This window comes from Trachurus trachurus (genome assembly GCF_905171665.1).
Source record: "Trachurus trachurus genome assembly, chromosome: 13".
In the NCBI taxonomy this organism is placed as follows: domain Eukaryota; kingdom Metazoa; phylum Chordata; class Actinopteri; order Carangiformes; family Carangidae; genus Trachurus; species Trachurus trachurus.
Window position 1 is genome coordinate 33,416,579 of NC_139892.1, and position 17,352 is coordinate 33,433,930.

Consider the following 17,352-nt stretch of genomic DNA (forward strand, 5'->3'; position numbering starts at 1 on the left):
GTAGTAACTGCAGGGCATAGGGAACAGTGTATTGCAGCTAGTAGACTACTACCCTATACTACAGCCTATAGAAAATGTTAATGGGGCGGTGTCTGTTGATGCAGTTTCGGGTCAGGCGTAGTAGTGGTCACATGGCCTGTGTGCGTGTAATGACTGGAGTTTGTTGGGGGGGAGGGAGGAGCGAAATTGTGCTGGGGGGGGGGAGACAGACACAAACTGGGGGCGCGCTCGCCGACACAACTGCACAGCACTTTTTTTTTTTTTTTTTTTTTTTGGAGCCTGGGTGATTGAGGCTACCCCGTGTGGCTCCCAGCATCTGCTTCCGTCCCTCTGTCGGATTGAATGTGTCACAGGGCCGGCGTTGGTCCGCCGTCCGTCACCCCGCTGGATATTATTTATAACCGACAAGAAAATTGGATGGGACGCGCACACGGGCAAGACAATCCCGGAAATAACATGCGTACTCTCAGCCTGTCACGTACGCTCGCTGAGGATTTGCATTGCTGTAGGCTGCCGTAGGTAAGCGCCGGGGCTGAGAGGTCTCCTGGAGAGAGAGAGGGAGAGAGAGAGGGGGGATTTACTTGCTTGTTTGACATTATTAGCCTCACATATAGCCTGTTTTACACTCTTAAATGTTTGTTCCAACTAAACTAATACATTCGTAAGTGATACATTCCCGGTTTGTTATCGAAAGAGCTGAGTATTTTGCCGCTAAGTTGGAAATCAGTAGCTGACAAAGGAGTGTTTTAACGTTTCAGCTCAGTCTACTGTAAATTCTTACAGTATATAAGCCTCCACTTAAAGCATATCTATTGTGTTTAGTGTTCTCATTTTCATTCTGGTGGAAATACCCTGTTATTCAAAGTGAGTGTAGGACATATAGCCTTTTGCTTTCTGTTTAATGGTTAAAACTCCTGGTGAAGAAATGCATGTCATTTTATCTTAAGTTTATTTAATCAATATCTTACTCTAATGTTGAAGATCATAATCGCATTGACATTTAACACAATAAAATATTGTGGAGTTATTTACTTGTGCCCACTGTGACAAGTGGCTTGCTTTGCGCTATTAATAGGCCTAAAGTGTATCATTTTACTCTCCACAGATATCCGACACAGCCTCAAAATGTTTCTAAGACGGATACAAGTAAATACACAGTCCGAGGGTTGAAAGAAACACACACAAAAAAAACGAGAGGAGTAATGGGTGAAAGAGCAGCAGCCAGAAGAGGACTTGGACATGAAAGTTGTTCTCTCCCTGTGGCAGAGCTCCTCTCCATCGGAGAAAAGCAGCGGCTGAGCTAGAAAATGAAGCGAGGACGTGAGCTACGTGCGCATCCAGCAGATGACGAGATGAAATGGAGAGCTGGGGACACACGGACCTTTTAAACCCAAGCTCTTCCCGCGGATCCGTCGCAGTTTCAGCTTCGCAGGAGGGGAGGACGAGCGGCCAGCAGCAGCAGCAGCAGCTCATAGACATCCACCACCACCGACACACGTACCGGGCGGACATGGGGCTCAACGGTTTCTGCACGGCGCCGGTCGGGAGTCCCACGGCCGCGGAGTTACTCGCGGGTTTGGCCTCTCAGACCGACTCCCCCGGAATCACAACCCCGACGAAGCAGTCCAAAACCGGCGTGCCGGTCTACAACGGCGGGGTGGTGTCTCCGTTCGCCTCCGTGGAGGGGAGCCACGCAGGCGCTTTGCTGGCTCACACGCCAAACGGTTACCCGGCACAGATGAAAGGGACCGCTGCTGCTGGGGTAGTACTACCAGATGTCCCCACCTACCCCCTCACCAGCAGAGCCTGTCTGCTGGAGAACGGCGGGGACCGGACAGCAAGTGACAAGTGTCCTTTACTGATGAGGAGGATCAATGGTGACCTGGTGGTGAAAGGCAGGCAGGTGCCACCGCAGAAACGCAGGGGTGGGGAGAACCGGGCCACCGGGTCAGAAGCCCTTAATGGTGGGGTGTTGGCGGGGTCACTGGGGTTGGGGGGCTCTGCGGAACTGGCTTTTACTTCAGGAGAGTTAGACCTAAAGCGGAGGAAGTTGACGGAGGGAACCACGAACGGCCACAAATCTTCAGAGGCTTCCAGGGTGGGCCGAGCAGTCGCCCCACTCACGGTCACTGTCAGTTCCCCCAGCAACCAAGTGACTATCAATAACGTGCACTGTGTCACCCCCCAGTCTCCATTCACCCCCCCTGCCCCTCACACTAACCAGCACAATGGACATAGAGGAGCCTCCTCTGCACCCATCCAGACCTCTCCAGTGGAGGAGGCCAACGGCATCCCGACCCCGCCGCCCTCCACGGAGCCCGGCTGGTCGGCGGAGCGCATCGCCCAGCAGTACATCGTCCCCTGCATGAAATACTACGGCATCTGCGTGAAGGACAACTTCCTGGGCCCTGAGTTGGGCAACAGGGTCCTGGAGGAGGTGGAGGTCCTGAACCGGAGCGGGAGGTTTCGGGGCGGGCAGCTGGTGAGCCAGAAGAGCATCCCGTCTCGGAGCATCCGGGGCGACCAGATCGCCTGGGTGGAGGGACGCGAGCCCGAGTGCCAGAGCATCGGGATGCTGATGGCTCACATCGACGAGGCCGTCATGTACAGTTCTGCCAATGGACAGCTGGGGGAATGTGTCATCAATGGACGCACTAAGGTGAGAGGAGGGCGCAAGGCGAGGGGTCAGAGGTGAGGTGAGGTGCTCACAAAGCCATCGGGAACGGCTATGAGACAAGCTGATGTAGGAGTGTCAGCCTGACGACATCACTATTGTAATTAGGTCTGTTTTGCGCCATCTTTGCTTCCTTTATGTCGACACACACACAAACAATCACACCTCAGTGGGAGAGCAAACACAAAGTCAGGTAGAATGACAGGAAGAGCCCTGCTTCTGCGTATCTGGCACAGGGGTGTGATAAAGGGGGCTGTGGGCCTGTGAGCCCCCCTGCTCAGCTGTCCCTGTATCTGGATTTAGGCCTGCCTAAATTTGCCCCTGTCCCTGCCTTCGTACCACGAGTACCCAGAAGGAAAAAAAAAAAAATCCCTCTGTGGTTGTATCTCCGGGGCCATCACTATAACCCTGCCTTTGAAGACTTTTCCTATCACTTCTTTTCATCCATACAAACATGGCACTGGTGTGGCGGGGAAATGCGTTTTTCTTGTTTGTTTGTTTTCCTTTATCTCGTATCTCGTGCCACGTGAGCTGCATGTTTTCCCTCTTTTATTTCACTGTGAACACACTACATGCCTCAGTTTCTCTTTTTTATTGATATGTTTTTTTTCCAAATGCCATGCACCATTACCACCGCTCAGGAAGATAGTTCCCCCAAACACTACAGGGACTAACTATTGTGATCCCTTTTCAAAGTAGTCCACAAACAGTCTCTTGTACTGTACATTGACACAGTTGTGGACATTGTCTCCAGGTCAGCACCCCCCCCCCCCCTCCCCCCCTCCGCCCCTTTTACCCCCTGTAGAGATGCAGCACCGGGTTATCTGAGGCAGGTAATGTCATTGTCTGTCTGTTTGTTTGTTAGTGGCTCTGCATTGTGTCTGTCAGGATATGCTGTAGTGTTGTGGCCTGTTTCCCTATCAGCTGTGAGTTAACCAGTAGGCTACATGTCAGTCTAGTCATGTTTCCCAACATGTTGCAGTTCCAGCAGCTCCCTTTAATCAGTAAAGATTTACACTATAACAGATCTACACAATGCACATTGGTGTTGTTTGACCGTACTTGACACCTGAGCTAAATGTTCGCTCTGTTTTTAGCTTTCATTTTACACATTTTCCTAATGAAAGAGAACAATTGTGAAATTGTGAGTGAAATACACACACGCATGTATATATATATACAGTATATTTAACTCAAATCTTGCAGTTTGACAGTGTAACATCGCTTAAACAGTGTCAAACTGTTATGTCCCATGCGAAAAATAAATCCAGGAGGGTTCTTTATGAATGTCATGTCTGGTCTGATCTGAGAAGTAGAGACGACATTACTGCTCCCTATGGGGAAATTAGGTGAGGGCTGTTACCTTCAATCTGGCAGCTGCAGGTTCACTTCTACAGTCTTAATTAAACAAAGCTGAATGAGACCACTTCAGAAATACATTGTGCAGGCATTGGTGTAAAACTACTTCCCAACCCCTGCGTTGTCTCTCTACCCACCGCCATATTTGATGCAGTTATTTGCAGTTGTTCCAGTCCTTCGTGTCTAATCTACTCGCCCCGCAACCTCGTTCACCCCATCTGTGTAACATCACATGTAGCACCTTGCCCTGCAAGTCATTTACATAAGCTGTAGGTGGTGTTTGAACAGGGCCTGGTCGGGTCTACCTTACGGCAGCAGCCTTTACTCTCTCTCTCTCTTTTTTTTTCTTCTTTTTTTTAATCTATTTACTGGCATTTTTTAGTTAAACATATATACAAATCACAAATTGAGTAAATGTACACAATACCCCCAGCCTTTGCTCTTTTGGATCTTGGTTAATCATGCTTGCTCTCTGGCCAGAGTCGTGCCCAGTCTGACAAAATGAGAGCAAAAGCAAATTTAATGGAGTCAAATGGGGTCATATTTTTTAGATGGGCCCCTATGCAAATCTGCAGTATAGCCAACGAGACTGTAAAAAGTACTCTGGCTTTGTTTGCTTGTTATTTAGTTGTTCATTAAAGCAGAAGTGAGTGATATATTTGTGTTAATATAAGTCTTAAATAGTTATATCTTCCGACAGCAATCACTTACATAGAGTGTTTGGACTGAAACACGGGTCTCTCAGTCCCTCTGCTCTGCTCTGAGCCGAGGAGAAAACATTTATCGTATCCTACAGTTTTTATCCAATGAGGAGAGAGAACGGCATGCAGGGCTGTGTGTGCAGCCAAGGAACGCCGTGAATGTGGTGACGTAGCGACGAGGACTGTTATGGTGCGTTCAAGGAAACTCGTATTTTTCCGACCGTGAAGTGGTACCAGTTCGATCTGGTACGAGTTCACCGGTCGGAAGTTACGAGTGGCCGTTATAGTGACTTTCACCGGTAAAACAGGTCGGAAAAACACGAGTGGGTTGCCTGGAACGCTACAAAGTCGTAAGTTGTGACTTGAAGCTGTAATTTACGATTTCAAAAGCCTGCCTGGAACGCAGCATTAGCGAAAACGACCGGATCACTCACTTCTGCTTTAAGTTAATATAAACTGCATTGGTGCAGGTTTCTGTCATTGTTTCACTTGGAGAGTTGCTTGTACTGTATGGAGGTCAAAGCATAGAGAAATACATAGTAAAAGTTACTGGGGAAGTCCGAAAGTTTACCTAAGGTCGTGAGAGCATGCTATTTCAGTTAATCGGAGGCCATCCTATCTGGAGCTGTGTCCGACTTAGTTATTCATTGGCTGTTATTTGGCATGGTCAAGGCTAACTGAATGATTACCAGGTAAAAAAAAACAAAAAAGTTTCATTGCCACAAGCCAATTGTTCCCTTGACAGATCACTTGATTTGCACTTGGTACACTTAAAAAAAGAAAAAAGAAAGACGGTTCAGTGCGGCGCAGTACATAATGTTCTGGCTGGGTGTTCCTGTGAAGGAGTGCAGGAGACGGCATAGTGATAGATACAGTGATGGCGTGTGTATAAGAGGGAGAGAGGAAGTGATAGGAAAAGAAAAGAGGAGGATCTGGGAGGAGTACAGCTGGGTAGAAGGTCACTGCGTCTTTTCCGTCCTCGTCATTGCCCAGCGATAATTCGTCCTCAAACAGGTTTTTTTTTTTTTTCTCCTCCTCCCCTGGCCTTTATTTTTTATTTTCCTTCTTCTCTTTCATTCTGACCTCCTTTTCCTTTCCCCCGTCCTTTTACTTCACTCCCTCTTTCCTTTGTCTTATCAGCCCCCTTGTTCGCTACTTGGACAAAATATTTCCCAGCCGTTACCTTGGTAACAGGCACATACAGAGAGTAGAGCTGCGCATTGTGTAGAAAAAGAGATGGAGAAGAGAACTACAGGGTCTGTCTGACTATGCCCAAAATAATTCCCCACCATCAGCGGCGGTGGTGGTGGGTAATATTTTTGTATCCTGACAAACTGTTAGTCAGCAGGAGCCTGGTACCGCAGCAGATAACACCGGGTAGGATTATATAGTGTTAACAAAGGGTGGAGCAGTTCGGTGGATGTAGTGCGAGGTGATGGGGGAAAGTCCTGCCTCGTGGGGGAAGAGCCAAACAAGTCAGAGTCAGGAATAAGATACTTGAAGGGGGGGAGGAAGGGGGAGAAGACTGGAGGTGAACGTGGAAGGGAGTGGAGGATCGGGAACACGGGAGTGGGAGGATGGTTTTGAGCAAGAGTGAGAAAGGGCGATGCAGCAGGAGCTTCTGCATAATGAGAGTGTCTGCAGCAGCAGCAGCAGCAGCAGCAGCAGTGTGTCCTCAGATGCCCCTCCTAGAGCTCAGCAGTGCTACTATAGGCTATAGGCAGGAGTCGCACGTCATACACAAACACACATGACACAGCGACATGACACCAATGTTGAAGAGACTGAGGACTGTCATGTAATCATTACTGGTTAATTATGGTATTAATGGGGCACTGCTAATTATTTGAACATTTCCTCCGGTGCAGTTATCGACCTATTTCTATGTTTTCTAAAGCCAACGCTGCTTTTAGTTCCAGTCCTGTTGATCGACAGAGGACTGATCATCAGTGATTTCATAGCAGATTGATCATTTCAGTTATCTATACAGTATGTCGGATGTTCTTTGGTTCCATCCTCTGTAGTGAGAAGATTTGTTGCTTTTCTCTATTTATATATTATAATTATATATAATAGGCCTATCTCTGCTGATCGGGTAAAACAGGCGTATAAATAAGGATAGGATAGCCTTTATTGAGGGGGCTCCCACAGAGCCACCATGCACCATAAGATAAAAGTAAATTAATAAAGAAACAATAAATAGAGACATAAGAAACAAAAAGTATATACGACAAAAAATAATTACCAAAAATTGTACATTTCAAAGTTCATTTGAAGGCATCACCCTGAACCCTAAGGTATGGTCAATGCCATGTCATATGTATTTTAATGTGACACATTTATGGTATGTGTATCATATAAAGCATCAATAATATAGATATGTGTGTAAAATGCAAATATGTTATATAAATACATTATACAAATAAATACATGAATGCTTTCGCACTCTCGCATCGCCAAAATACACACACTCACTGCGCTTCTCCATTTTAACGTTCATTTGTGACTCATGATGAGTTCCACAGTTGAATTGACTCATAAGGCTGGACACATTTTACTTTCATGTGATTTTTGTGTGTGAGAGAGTTCACATTTAAAATAACTGTCATGTGATGAATACAAGATGGACACTTGTATTGTATGCTAATTTTACCCTTTACCGCACATTAAAGGCAAAGATAGCAGTATTACCCCTCTCCAAATATGCCGACCAACCAAAAGTGGTAAACAAAGCCCTTTCTATCCTCAAGTATCTGTGCTAACCACGCTCTACCAACATCTGGGTGCAAGATGCTACAATTCCAGAAATTTGGTTGTCGGTACTACTGCTGAAATTCTGCACTTCTCACATTCAGTATTTGGTGACAGGGCAATAATTGAAAAAAAAAAACCTTTTAGTTATGTTGAGTTATAACTTTATATTTTTACGGACTGAACAACTCATTCAGGCTTTCACAATTCACAGTTTAACTACTGAAACTAACACACTCTAAATGCTGGTTACACATCCGGGTGCTTGTGAGTCTCTGAGTTGCTCAGATAAGTTTGAGGTGCTTCCCCCTTTCATCTGCAATGCTCTTTGACACCATTTGCTCACTGGCTTTTTTTGTTCGCCTATACCTCGACCCCTGTAATCTGCTTCAAATGCAATGACTCTGTGTGTTTTATTTGTCCACACGTTGCTGCAGTGCAGACTGATACTTTGTAACCTTAGTGATTAAGCCCTCTTATGAGTAAGAGACACACCTACCTCTGAAACACACGGATCAGTTTTCTCAGTTTCTCAGAAAACCTAAATGAAGCCGACTAATGGGCGATGACACGAACCAGGAAGAGCAGGTCAGAAGGTAGCCGGGAGTGACGAAGCATCATGATTCAGTTTATTGCACCCAGAGATTTTTATCCTGCTCTCAAATTCAGTCTATTAGAGACTATTAATAACAACTGATCCGGATTGATATCGAGGCTTCGCCTGTGTCGTTCAAGTCAGCTACAGGAGTGCAGGTTGGATGGCTGTGGCTTATCAACAGTTAGTGACTCAACTGGTTTCAACCCCAGACGTGGCAAACATCTGTCGAGCCGATGTGTCCTTGAGGAAGATCTTATCAGCTGTTGTTATACATACAAAAAAATAACATTGAAATGAACAATAAACACTTTGTGTTTCTAAAACACACAATTTACTAAATAGTAGGCCTACTTCCACCTTCCACCAAACAGCCAAAAACACCCCAGATACTCTCACATATTAAATCTCTATTAGTTTGTATGAATGAGTGGTATGTTTTGTATGTTTTGTATGTTTTGTACTTCCAGGGTTTTACCCAGAGCGATCACGGAACCAAAACCGCCATCAAAATCCCACGATCAGGATTTATGTTTCCAAAATTCCCCCGCACCCTGCGACGATCCAAGTCGACCAATCACGTCCTCACGTCCTCACCTCTGCTTCTTCCTGCCCACTCTCTTTTTCTCACTCCTTTTTTTAATGCCTGTATTTGCTCAGCCTTATCTGGCACCCCCACTCCCCCACCATCATTCCTCTTATCAGAATATGCGTGCAGCATTGGAGTTTATTTTTGTTCTTGTCCTGAACAGATTGTTCCGCCTGCCCGGCCATCACCTTGACAGCCCGGGTATCTAGCCGGCGCTGCTGCCATTAGGGCGTTAATGCTGGTGCCTGGCAGACAGGTGGTTGGTGCCAATTAGACTTTAACTTACTGTGGGCAGTGATCTCAGCCCAGATGAGGGAGCGAGGAGGGTAGAAGTGACAAGATAGCATCATGACGTGCTGTGTCACGCTGTGTGTGCCTGAGTATTGCGTGTGTGTGTGTGTGAGAGAGAGAGAGAGACTGTGGATGGATATAAGAAACTGGTTCCTAAATGCTTGATTTAGAATAAATGTCGTAAACTTGTTCCTAAATGATATGCTTCTATTGTGTACGTGTGTTGTGTGTGTACGTGTGTGACATGTTTATGCTGCAGGCTAGGGCTGAGCTGTCTGGTGTGGATAGTTACATGTTAATTGTGGTTAATTGCAGTTGCTAAGACTCGTAGCAGTTCGGAAAAATCACTTTGCCATGTAAACGCACTGCCTTAAATACATGCACACCCAAAATAATCACTCATCCTTATATGTCAATAGAGAAAATCAACGCCTGAACACCATATTTTGTCATTTATAAAACATTTATATAATATTTTATTCTAAATATTAAGGAGTTGAATGAATAACAAACTGTCCACCAGTATATTATGCAGTCTGATACAGGGATTGTTGGAATCTATGCACAGACATTTTTCAATAATATTGAAACATTTTTGAGACTGTGCATAGATTCCAGCAATCCCTGTTGCTGAGGTTAAAAACATCTAGTGATGGTTTTTTTCATGACAGCCGTCGTCGTAACAAAGCGAGCTGTTTTCCACCACTTCACTGTGATTGATAAATGTTGATGGTGATGAACATCCACTTTCTATGAACCAGAACTTGTCTAAACAAGTTCCCTGGCAGCAAAAGTCTGGTGTCGGCCCCCGAAAGACATCACAGTATCAGCTGTTATCAGTTTTGTACAAGATGAAGAACTGCACGTCACATTTAAACATGACGGTGAGAGCAGTGTGCTGAAAGCAGATCTACTTCTCACTGCCCGTAAAAAAACAATTTTAGGAAAAAAGTTCTGGACCCACATTGTGTAGGGTGAATTTGCCTAATGTGGGACATTTTTTGCAATCAGACTTGGTCTGTATTGTCCCGCTTTAGGAAGGCATGTTCCCTAAAGTCAGTGACAGTAGAAATTTTGATTAAAATTCTAAATATTGAGAATGATTACACCATATTAAGATATATTTTGATGCGTCAAATATATTATAAACACCTTTTGACAAAGAAATTGCAAGAATGTTGTTTTTTTAAAGGGACAACGAGGAGTTTGTATTTGGTTATAAAAAAGTCTCACATTAATGTGGATGAATCTACGTTACCCACACTTGTTAATGGCTCCATTTTCGATAAATATATCGTTTTGTCTCTATCACTATTCTTGATGAATGAAAACATTCTTGGCAAGACGTCCGTCTTGCGCCGGTCCAAGAATTTCACCGTGCGTGCGGAGGCTCATGGTAAATGTGGTATGAAAACACTTTGCTTTCCAAAACTCCTCGTTGTCCCTTTAAATAAATTTTGGCCTTAACATTACAGTAACTTCGTCCAAACCCTATGTCACCATCATTTTGGTGGTCTTCACACCTCCTTTTTGAAGGCTGTCCCTGCCAAAGCTATGATTGGACATTTGGGATGTCATGTGATTTTCATCATGCAATATCACAGCTTGTGTGAGCCCACATTTACATTAACTTTCTTTTGATAGAGGAAGACCTACACCCACTTAAGCACCAGTGGCACCATCAGCAGGACAAACCATCATGTTGGTCCAACCTATGTGTCCTTTTGAAAAACTCTACAGGAGACATACTTTGAAATACAGTCATAGTCAACGCTCAGTGACAGAAATTCCAACATTAAAGAGACGTCATTATTTTTAATCTCCCCATCACTAATAGTTTGCTTAGACCACGATCAGCTGATTTCTTGTGACAGCTTCTAATTACTGTAAATCACAGTCGGATTACATCAATGTTCCTAACGATCATCATGCACCTCGACATATTTCTCTCGTCTTCCTTCGCTATTTGATACGTTCATTTTGACACAGCGGGTCTTGTTGTCAGTTGGAGCCCAGAGCTAAAAGGTCCGGAGGTTAATGAGCTCTGACTGTGAGCGCTGGTCAGTAATGAGAGCCGACAACGGCGGCTGAGCACAGTCGCTCGCACACAACACAACCAAATTCGCTTGGCCGTGAATGAGGAGGGAAATGTCACAAGAGGTGGGGGGGGGGGGGGGGATGAGGGCGACGGGCAATTGTCATTTTTTCTTTTATTTGAGCTCCACAAACAATGCATGGACAGGTGCGTGTCTCGGAAATCAATGTGAGAGCTGTTTGATTTCCTCGGGGTTAAGACACTCGTGGTGTAGTACTAGAGCTGAAATGATAGCGTCGGGCAAGTTCAATCGATACCGCAGCAGTGCAGAACCTGTTAGTCATGAATGATGCACCGACTCTGAAACTGGAACTTTTCTTTCCCATGCACAACAATATATGTCAAGGCAGTGACAGTATCTCCCTTTGCAGTCAGCCTGGAGATATAATGCAGAAGTTATTACTCCTCCACATGCTGCCAGCAAATCACCGCTCCGATGTCTCGGTGCCAGCGCAGGCTGTTGTCAGTCAGCGAGTGAAGGAGATGGAGGCTTCTCTTGCTTTTCTGAAGATACAGAAACCGAACATCCCAGCCACTGACTGGACAGTGGACACAGTTTGGAAACTTTTAACTGCAGCCTGAAACACGTCCTTGTCCTCGGCCTGTTCTGACCCTTGTGCAGTTTTTGCCTCTTAGCTGTAGCAGTACATTTGCAGTCACGTGTGCTTCTTCTAGTGGCCCTGGTGTGGAATGTGCATTGGTTGAAGAGCTCTCACGCAGGTCTCGGTTCCCTCGGACTCTCCAGAGAAAGCGGCGCTCCCCGGCTTCACAGCCTCCAAACGCGCAGACGTCAGGCAGGGGAAATACCAGCGCGAGACCATTGTTTGAACGTGGATACTCTATCTGCAGATCGTTGGGAACAACTGCTGAACTCTGACACATTTCTCCGCTTCTCCCTCTCGTGACTGCGTGTTTGATAAATTACCTGACGGAATGTTATACTCAATATGCAAATACTCCACATGGGAAAAAAAAGCCGAAAGGCAAGAGTTCCACCAGCAAAAGATACAGCATAGACCAGACCAGACTTATTTGCATCTCCGTTGTGCTGATTGAAATGTTAAAGGGTTAGTTCAACATTTTGGCAAATTGGCCCATTGCCATAATCCCTATAGTTTTAGGAGTAGGTTCATTACCTTTAATTGTCTGTGCAAGCTATTTTTAGAACGGCGGAGCAGAGCCGCGAGCTATGCTACGGAGGCTAATGGGATTTCTTGGTTTCCCTCATCAAACTCATCAAATACACAATCCAACAACTCCAAAACGCTCTCGTGGACAAGTTGTGACCTAGACATTCACCACGCAATGAGACAATAATATAGAACGTTATGAGGCAAAGTTGTTTTCGAGGCAAATGCAGAGACTGCTTGCTGAAAAACTGCCCCGACGGGAACACATCAGCGGTTTTGCATGAATTTACCTTGAAAACAACTCGGTCTCATAACGTTCTGTTATTATCTCATAGCGTGGTGAATGTGCAGGTCACAACTTGTCCACGAGAGCATTTTGGAGTTGTTGGATTGTGTATTTGATGAGTTTGATGAGGGAAACCAAGAAATCCCATGAGCCTCTGTAGTGTAGCTCTGAACAGCTCGCGGCTCTGCTCCGCCGTTCTAAAAATAGCTTGCACTGACAAAAGGTAAAGGTAACAAACCTACTGCTATGACTATAGGGATGGGCCAATTTGCCAAAATGTTGAACTATTCCTTTAAATTATCACCTGAAGCTCTAATTACTATTGATTCATCACCTCTCACTGATGGACTCACAGTTCATTTTCTATAAAACTTTGTTTATCTGGGAAAGAGACTGAATAACATAAGTCAGTATCATCAACACACATATTGCCAAAACCACTGCCCTGCTGTTTTGATGCTGCATATTAGTGTTTTTGTTTCAAGTGGTAATTTAAATGCACAATTAACGATCCCATTTTATTCTGTTTCTAGGCTATGGTTGCCTGTTACCCAGGTAACGGGGCTGGGTATGTCCGCCATGTTGACAACCCCAACGGTGATGGACGCTGCATCACGTGTATCTACTATCTTAACAAGAACTGGGATGTGAAGGTACATTTATTATCAGTTTGACAATTTAGATCATTACAAAAACTATACATCTAGTGTAATCTTGAAACACACCTCGGGCTGTAATGGGCTTTTGGTATTACTGTATTACTATCACCCTCAACAATGTTATATTTATTACAAGTATGTTTCAACTAAGAGATTCTGCTGTGTGTTTTGTCTTTGTAGCAAAATGGAGGGTTGTTGCAGATCTACCCAGAAGGCAAAAGTGTGGTAGCCAACATCGAACCTCTGTTTGACCGGCTGCTCATCTTCTGGTCTGACCGCAGGAACCCGCATGAAGTCAAGCCAGCCTACGCCACTCGGTCAGTAACTCTGTTTGTGTGGTACATGCACACACACAAACATACACATGCACACATACACAAATACTCATATAAAGTTGCAAACAGAATGGGCTCTCTCTCAATATTGCCAGTACTATGTTTTACTTGGCGGTAAATATGTGTTTTTAATAGGTCAATTATTATTATTATACACTAAAATTATTTTTAGTGCAAGTATTGGTAACACTTTATAATAGGTACACACTATTAAGCATTAGTTAAGCATTAATACTCGCTCATAATTCATCATTTATAACACATGACTACTCATTACTATGTAGTTTATTAAGATTTCTATTTAAGATTTTTTACAGATCAGATTTCAGCTTTTTTACCCTTAGAAAAATTAACTTTGGAAAAACATAAGTGTGGTCACATTTTTCAAGAATTTTGGTTTCCATTACTTTTAGGTTTGGAGGAATTTTCTAAAGGGGACATATGATTGGTTGAGCCCTGAATCGGTGTTTTGTTGTTGCTGTTGTTTGTATTTTGTGTTTTTGTTTCTTTGTATATATATAATAAAAAATAATAATAAAATAAAAAAGTATGTAGTTTATAAGTTAAAAATGTTTTACTCATCATTGATGAGCACTAACTGTATTTATAAACTACATACTAATGAGTAAATGAAGAATTCAGTATTTATTAATGCTTAACTAATGCTCAATAGTGTGTACTTATTATAAAGTGTTACCCAAGTATTTTAGTTTTTAGTTTGTTTTTTTTTATAATTGAATGCATTAAGTATTTATCCGTTCCTTTCTTTACCCTCCTGCCTTCCCTACTTTGAACCATCATTGAGGGCCCACAACACATACGCTTTAATTCCTGCCTTTATCCCCCCTCTCCTCTCCTCTCTTCTCTTCTCTTCTCTTCTCTTCTCTTCTCTTCTCTTCTCTTCTCTTCTCTTCTCTTCTCTTCTCTTCTGCTCTCTTCTCTTCTCTTCTCCTCTCCATCTGACTGCTGGGGGGCGAGGTGGGGCCGGAGGCAGGAAGTATGTGTTTCCGGAGGGGGTCGGTGGGAGGGAGGGGGGAGGAAGGTTCGATTGCACGACTCGTGCTGGAGAGGCACAGACATGAGAGACAGGAATAAACAACGCAGCCCCACAGGAGAGACCCGAAAGCGTAGAAATTAACTCTCTCTTGCCCAAAACACTTTCTGCCCCGAACAGTTTAACTGTTCTGTCACTATGACCTGCACAATGAGACTTTTCTTTTGTAAGCTGTTGTCTCTATTTTTATGTTTCTTTTTTTTTCTTACAGTTTCATGAAAAACTGAATTACTAACTTCATTACTATTAAACAAAATCTGATTGTTTAAGCATAATTTAGCAGAATAATAATGACTGCCATTTTTCACAGGAAATTGTTTGGTCATTGCTCAGCTCAAGAAAATACTTAATTTCTGAACCAGAGTTATGTATCCAGAAAAAGATCTTGGCTCTTGTCTGACTTTTATCTTAATTTATTTGAATCTCTCCCTCTTGTGTCCGACAGCTATGCCATCACAGTCTGGTACTTTGATGCCAAAGAGAGAGCAGAGGCTAAAGAGAAATACAGATTGGGTAAGCTCCTTCACAGCCATATGTTACATTCAGTTTCATTTATTTTCTTCCAGTGTTTATGCGCTTCATGGCCTCTGGTTGTACATTGCGCACCTTAATGTGACTAATATGCTTCTCTTTCCCCTTTGCTTCTCCATAGCAACGGGACAGAAAGGTGTTCAAGTGCCTGTCACTCAAAACAGCAAGACATAAATTTCATCTAATCACTGGAGAGCACTCTGAAACATTACGTGCCTTCCTGAACTGCTAATGGACATCATGAACATAAAGGGAGACGCTGCTGAAAAACTGTCGGTCGCCTCTCGCAGCCTCGCGCCACTCTTTGCATTGTCAGCTGCCGAAGTCACGTCACTCACAGGCCGTGATGTCGTGTTTTCCTGCCATGTGGGTGGGCAGCTGATCAAAGACGTGGCAGATACAGAGCACAACGGCCGGGATAGTATGGCAAAGGTGAGATCGGAATTACACATCATGGCAGAAGAAGAAGAAGAAGAGAAAGAAAACTTCAAGAGCTTCACCGAATCAGACAAAAAAAACAAAAAAAACACAGGCTTCTTAATTTTATTTTGTTGCAGTTCTGCCTGTTCAGTTATCAATAATGTTATAATGTAAAGATGAATCATTGTTTTGCTCTGGTGTCATTTTCAATACAACACAAGGGGGCATAGATGATGCATCAGAGGGGGACAGACAGTAGGAAAAAGGCGGAAGGGGGGTTCAAGGACTATAGGAAAATCAGTGGTGTTGACTTGGCTCTGAAAATCCCTATTGCCCCTGGATCGTGGTGCGGTTCCCTTGTCTCAGGATGTGGGCGAGTGTTGATGCATTAGTGTAAAGACAGAGACACGTGAAAGAAATGGCCCACAACAAGGCTTCAAGTCATTCTCAGCTGCGATACAGTGGAAAGTTGCCCTGTCACACTCGTTCAGTCAGTCCCGACTCGACTCGAGCGCTGTCCCTGAACGTTGCAGGGGTGCACAGTTCTCCCAGTTTGTAATCGGTGCACGGGAACAACTCCTCACTGTAGTTTCACTAGGTATAGTTCAAGTATTATGTCAGGACTTTATAACATCTAAGGATAAAAACTTTTGCAACAGCATTGAAATGTTAGTACCACAAAAAACCCAGATAATCCAGCTTGAATCTTTCATGTTTCTTTTAGTAGTTGCATGTAACCGATTTTCAAGACTGCGCAAAGCTTTTCTTCATGCTTGGTGCGTAGCGCTTTTCGGCTTCAAACATGCAGCTCACAGCTGAGACAAGAGACCCTAAGCTGTCCAGAGACAGGGGTCAAAACAGGGTTTGATGAGTGCGTCTTGTGTGTTAGCGTGCGTGTGTGTGTGTATGTGAGTTTGTGTGTGTATGCTTCAGATTCGGCTTGACTTTTGCCTGCTCTTAACGTGATGAAAACAGTTTGTATCACTAGATTGAGCACTGTGGGACAAATCTACCCAGAAAGATACAGGAAAGATGGATTACAACAGATAATTAAAAAAAAAAAAAAGATGCATAAAAACGACAATGTTATACTAAACAGTACTTAGCAAAATGATAACCTCAATCAACCTGTACACTTAAGACCATTTACAGTAAAGCACAGAGTTAAGCATACACTATGTGGACTGCAGCGTGAAACTATTGCCTGCCCATGTGTGGGATTGAGTATTTGTGTGTAAATGTGTACTTGCACATGTTTGTGACAAACACTGTCTTGAAGAGGGTCACAGGAATCGTCTCAGTGTATGTTAGATTGGTTGAACCGAAGGTTATTTTAAAAAGCACTTTATTGTTTGTAATGCCATGCGTGAATGATAGAATCAAAATATAACTAAAATGTAGATTAATGCCTTTATGCTGTGGATAATATGGTCATTCAAATGCAATAGAAACTAAAACAATGAGAACAAATGGAAATTGTTTGACTATTTTTTTTTTTTTTTTTTTAATTTGGAGTATTTAATTAAAACCTGTTTGTTTTTGTACACACAGCGTCATTGATTTATTTCTAAAAAATCTGAGCTGAATATCAGACATGAGAGCAAGACACATGTTCCAAACCAAGGCAGCGCATGAGGGATCCAAATACTGTGAACTAATTGGAGACCATGCTGTGAATATCAGGAACCACGCCTGCCTGTTTATGTTGACGTGGCACAGTACTCGTCAATCAATAGGTTATAGTGAGTGGGAATGCCAATGACAGTCAACCTGAGTGTATATATAGTGTGATGAACAGGAGTTGCCATTTCGATGGTTATAAATAAACCAACAGCTATGTTCCCTGATGCAATTGGGAAAGCTCAGGGACAAACATCGTTAT

The 17,352-nt window shown here is 43.8% G+C and overlaps 1 protein-coding gene across 2 annotated transcripts; it reads left to right on the plus strand.

Moving 5' to 3' along the window:
* The first annotated feature begins 272 nt into the window (after positions 1-272).
* On the plus strand, positions 273-16,168 carry egln2 (egl-9 family hypoxia-inducible factor 2). 2 transcript variants are annotated; one of them, XM_083984480.1, is made up of 6 exons: positions 273-519; positions 1,106-2,659; positions 13,005-13,124; positions 13,311-13,447; positions 14,965-15,032; positions 15,172-16,168. In XM_083984480.1, exons 2-6 carry the CDS (start codon positions 1,358-1,360, stop codon positions 15,222-15,224), a joined length of 1,680 nt encoding a protein of 559 aa, XP_083840606.1. In that variant the 5' UTR covers positions 273-519; positions 1,106-1,357; the 3' UTR covers positions 15,225-16,168. The 2 variants fall into 2 exon arrangements, with proteins under 2 accessions (XP_083840606.1, XP_083840607.1); XM_083984481.1 differs by having other exon boundaries at positions 273-515.
* Positions 16,169-17,352: the final 1,184 nt, after the last annotated feature.

Bases quoted from the DNA above. Each gene is read 5' to 3' on its own strand.
- egln2 (XM_083984480.1), top strand. From the start codon at position 1,358: ATGGAGAGCTGGGGACACACGGACCTTTTAAACCCAAGCTCTTCCCGC. The intron at 2,660-13,004 runs GTGAGAGGAGGG...TTCTGTTTCTAG, and splicing joins TCATCAATGGACGCACTAAG to GCTATGGTTGCCTGTTACCC. The intron at 13,448-14,964 runs GTCAGTAACTCT...TGTGTCCGACAG, and splicing joins AAGCCAGCCTACGCCACTCG to CTATGCCATCACAGTCTGGT.